This window comes from Cebus imitator, unplaced genomic scaffold (genome assembly GCF_001604975.1).
Source record: "Cebus imitator isolate Cc_AM_T3 unplaced genomic scaffold, Cebus_imitator-1.0 Scaffold187, whole genome shotgun sequence".
Taxonomy (NCBI): Eukaryota; Metazoa; Chordata; class Mammalia; order Primates; family Cebidae; genus Cebus; species Cebus imitator.
The window spans coordinates 3,887,960-3,891,899 of NW_016107502.1; the positions used below are offsets into that span (position 1 = coordinate 3,887,960).

General features: G+C 58.6%; 1 protein-coding gene across 1 annotated transcript; it reads right to left on the reverse strand.

The window, feature by feature from the left end:
• Nucleotides 1–606: 606 nt before the first annotated feature.
• Nucleotides 607–3,435, reverse strand: KCNA6 (potassium voltage-gated channel subfamily A member 6). Its single transcript, XM_037744858.1, has one exon. It carries the CDS (start codon nucleotides 2,792–2,794, stop codon nucleotides 1,202–1,204), a length of 1,593 nt encoding a protein of 530 aa, XP_037600786.1. The 5' UTR covers nucleotides 2,795–3,435; the 3' UTR covers nucleotides 607–1,201.
• Between the last annotated feature and the right edge of the window lie 505 nt (nucleotides 3,436–3,940).

Genomic DNA, 3,940 nt, shown 5'->3' on the forward strand with positions numbered 1-3,940 from the left:
AAGGAGTAATGCTTGTTCCTTATTCTAAACCACATATTTCACGCCCATAAAATGGGAAGAAACCCATGCTGCTCTCCGATGTATGCTTTTACTTCCCAGAAAATAGGAAGAAACCTATGCTGCGCTCCGATGCCTGGGGCTTTAAGCTGGAGTTTGCTTGAGGAAGACTTCAACAGCAATCCTAAATCAAATTCCCAGAAAGCAAGATACAGGGCTAGAGAAAACTTGGGGGAAATGAGGGAGAAAAGGCTGCCATCTGCAACAGTATTCCTCTGCCCTTTTGAGAAAACAGTATCTGTTTAAGTGGCACCTTGCTTCAGATTGTGGTCAAGCCAGTTGCTTGACTCTATTCAGACCCTCCTCCTGACTCTGCTTCCCTTTCTCCAGTTCTTCTGCTCAGGAAGGCACTTGCACAAAAAGAGTATGTGGCTCTGAGAAGGAACCTTCCTGGAAGCTGGAGAATCAGGGGATCAGAGTGGGGAGGACCCAATGTTGACCAAACACCAGTGCCTCTTGTGCTGGGGCACGCCTTGGAAAATCCACTGGCCCCTTTGGTCCTGTACTAACCCCTGTGTCCTCCAAGTTGTAAAATTTGCTTGTATTTTCTCTAATTCCACCCAAGTTTCCAAAAGAAAAACCTATTTTGAGGCTGTGCAAATAAAGACACTGCCAAGTGTCATCTGCAGGATGCCCAGCGGGTGTTACAGAGCACTGGGATAACAGCAAGTTGAGTACTGCTTCTGTCCTCCAGCCTCTTCCAGTTACCAAGTGGCCTAAAGCTAGGAAACGCACATGACCCAAAGCAAAGGGCACTAAGGAGAGAACAAAGACTCAGGTATGGCTGGCTTCCATCCTGTTGACATTGCTGTTCCTGGAGATATTACAAGTCCCAGACATGAAAAGTCAGTCTTGAGGGAAGGTCAGACCTGAATGTGTGTCTCATCCATGTGACAGAAGATGGGCATGATTGGGTGGCACCGTTGGAATTTCAAAAACGTCACTTAGATGGATTAACCTTGAATGCTGCAGGGATTAGCCAACAAGGCTGATAGTCCAGGTATTTGGTCCTGGATGCCAGGTAGTGGATGTAGGGGAGAGAGTCAAGAAGTCAACTGAAGCTAGAGTGAGTAGTGAAAATGAGAAGGAAGCCTAAGAGACTGTTAGCTCAGTGCTCCCCCGCTGCAGGCCCTGCCCACATGGGTCAGACCTCCGTGAGCATTCTTTTCTCTGTAAAGGCCCGGTGTGGAGTAGGAAGGTAGCTGGGTCTCCGTTCCCGGTTAGCCTCGGGGAAGTCACTCTTGCCAAGTCCGTTGTCAGTTGCCTTCATGTCTGGCGCAGGCTGCCCGCAAGTGACGTGGGTATACTGGCCTTGCTCCTCCTGCTCCGTCTCCCGGTGGTAGAAGTAGTTGAAGTTGGAGACGATGACCGGCACGGGCAGGGCGATGGTGAGGACCCCAGCGATGGCACACAGCGAACCCACGATCTTGCCCCCCACAGTCATGGGGTACATGTCCCCGTAACCTACCGTGGTCATTGTAACCACCGCCCACCAGAAAGCATCCGGGATGCTGGGAAAGAGTGAATCGTCATCGTCAGCCTCCGCGAAGTAGACGGCACTGGAGAAGAGGATGACCCCGATGAAGAGGAAGAAGATGAGCAGCCCCAGCTCCCTCATGGAGGCCTGCAAGGTCTTCCCCAGGATCTGCAGCCCCTTGGAGTGGCGGGAGAGCTTGAAGATGCGGAACACCCGGACCAGGCGGATGACTCTCAGGATGGCCAGGGACATGGCCTGCTGCCCATTCTGGCCGCCTCCTCCACTGGCTGGCTGCTGCTCCTGCTGCTGCACCAGCTCAGTGCCCAGGGTGATGAAGTAGGGAAAGATGGCCACCAAGTCAATGATGTTCATGATGTTCCGGAAGAAGGCCGGCTTGCTGGGGCAGGCGGAGAAGCGCACCAGGAGCTCAAAAGTGAACCAGACAATGCACAGGGTCTCCACCAGAAAGAAGGGGTCTGTAAAGAAGGAGCCCCCAAGAGTACTGAGTGAGGACGAGCCCCCGGTCCCCATTTCCCCAGGGGTGATGCCATGATGAAATGTGTAGGAATCCTCTTCATCCTCTTCTTCCTCCTGACTCCCCCTGGAAACTGGGGAGACGCGGCTCACACCACCACCATTCCCTCCACCTCGCCCATCTACACGGAACTGGGGCAAGGTCTCCAGGCAAAAGATGACTATGGAGATGAGAATGACCAACACAGAGACGATGGCGATGCCCCTGGCGGGCCCAGAGCTCTCCGGGTACTCGAAGAGCAGCCACACCTGGCGCTGGAAGGGCTGGGAGGGCAGCGGCTTCTCGTCCTCGCCACCCTCGGGCAGGCAGCCCTCGTCCTCCCGGAAGGCCGCCAGAGCCTCGTCCCCGAGCTGGTAGAAGCGGATCTCCTCCAGGAAAATGTCCAGGGGCACGTTGACCGGCCTCCGCAGGCGGCCCCCCGACTGGTAGTAGTAGAGGATGGCGTCGAAGCTGGGCCGGTTGCGGTCGAAGAAGTACTCGTTCCTCAGGGGGTCGAAGAAGCGGACCCGGCGGCCAGGGTCTCCGAGCAGCGTGTCGGGAAACAGCGACAGGGTGCGCAATTGTGTCTCAAAGCGCAGCCCGGAGATATTGATCACCAGCCGCTCGCTGCTACAGCAGCCCCCGCCCGCGCCGGCCTCCGGGAAGTCTCCCGCATCCTGTTGCTCCCCCTCCGGCCCACGGACCTCCCCCGGCGCCGCCAGCGTAAGGGATTTCTCCGATCTCATGTCCCCTCGGCGGTGCGCTCCCCGCCACTAGGACGGCGCCCACGACACAACCTCTGGAGTGCGGCACCCGCTCCCCAGCTCCCGGCTGCGCCCTCTCTTTAGGGTGGGGCTCGCGCTTCTCCCGGTTCGCGGTCTGACCTGGCTGTCGGGTCCGTGAGCTCTGAAGCCCTGTCCCCGCAAGGCTGGGTCTAGGGAGGCGACCTGGGCGCCGGGGATTTGGCTCTGCGCTTCCCGTTACCCACTCCCCGGAGCTAGAGCTTACTGGGATGCCCGGAACGGCACACAGGGGCGAGTCAAACTGGCTGCCCGAAAAGACGCGTGGCTTCACCGCCAGAGGTGCTTGAGACCCGGTTCAGGAACGCAGGGGTCCGCCCTCCAGCCGGTCTAGCTATTCCCAGTTCCCACTGCGCTCCTCCAGCAGTTCCGGACCCCCGGCTCCCGTTGGTACCGAAGCGCCAGATGCGCCTCCCTCCGGCTCGGCAAAGACTCCTGGCGGTGCTCGGCCTCCGCCCTGCGTCCACCGCGGGGCTGGGTCCGGCCAAGGTCGCGGTTCCGGCCGCCACAGCTGCCACCTCCTCCCGAGGAGCCGCGCCGCAGGCCTCGCACAGGGCCCTGGGCTGCCCCGGCGCCCTGGCGCGGGGACCCACCTCCCCACGGCTCAAGGCTTCTCTGCCGCCGCCGCAGCTGCAGCGGCTCGGCTCTCCGCTCTGCCCTTCCTTCCCAAGACACACTCTCCAAGTGACGTGGCAGGCCCCGCCTGCTGCCCCCTCCCACCCCACTCCCACATCACACCCCTCGCCCAGCCAGGGGCTGCCGCGAGCCAGGGCGCCATGGAAATAGACGCACACTTGCCTCACCAGTAAGCTTTCCCGCGCTCTCCTGGCACGCCACTCCCTTTCACACGTTCACATTCACGCCCCCCTCCACAAGCGCCGGCACCCTAATACCACACCCCCTCCACCCCGCGCAATCGGCTTTTCTCATTTCGGTTTACCGAGTTGACCTGCGCAGTGTATTTCATCAATAAGAAGACACACCCCGCCCCACCACACAATACAGAGCACTGTGCATCCACTCATCCAGTAATCTAAAGAAAACATTAAATCATATATTCTTCTGTCTTTAGGAAGACCCGTCTGCCAACCT

Coding starts and splice junctions, on each gene's coding strand:
- KCNA6 (XM_037744858.1), bottom strand. CDS start 2,794: ATGAGATCGGAGAAATCCCTTACGCTGGCGGCGCCGGGGGAGGTCCGT.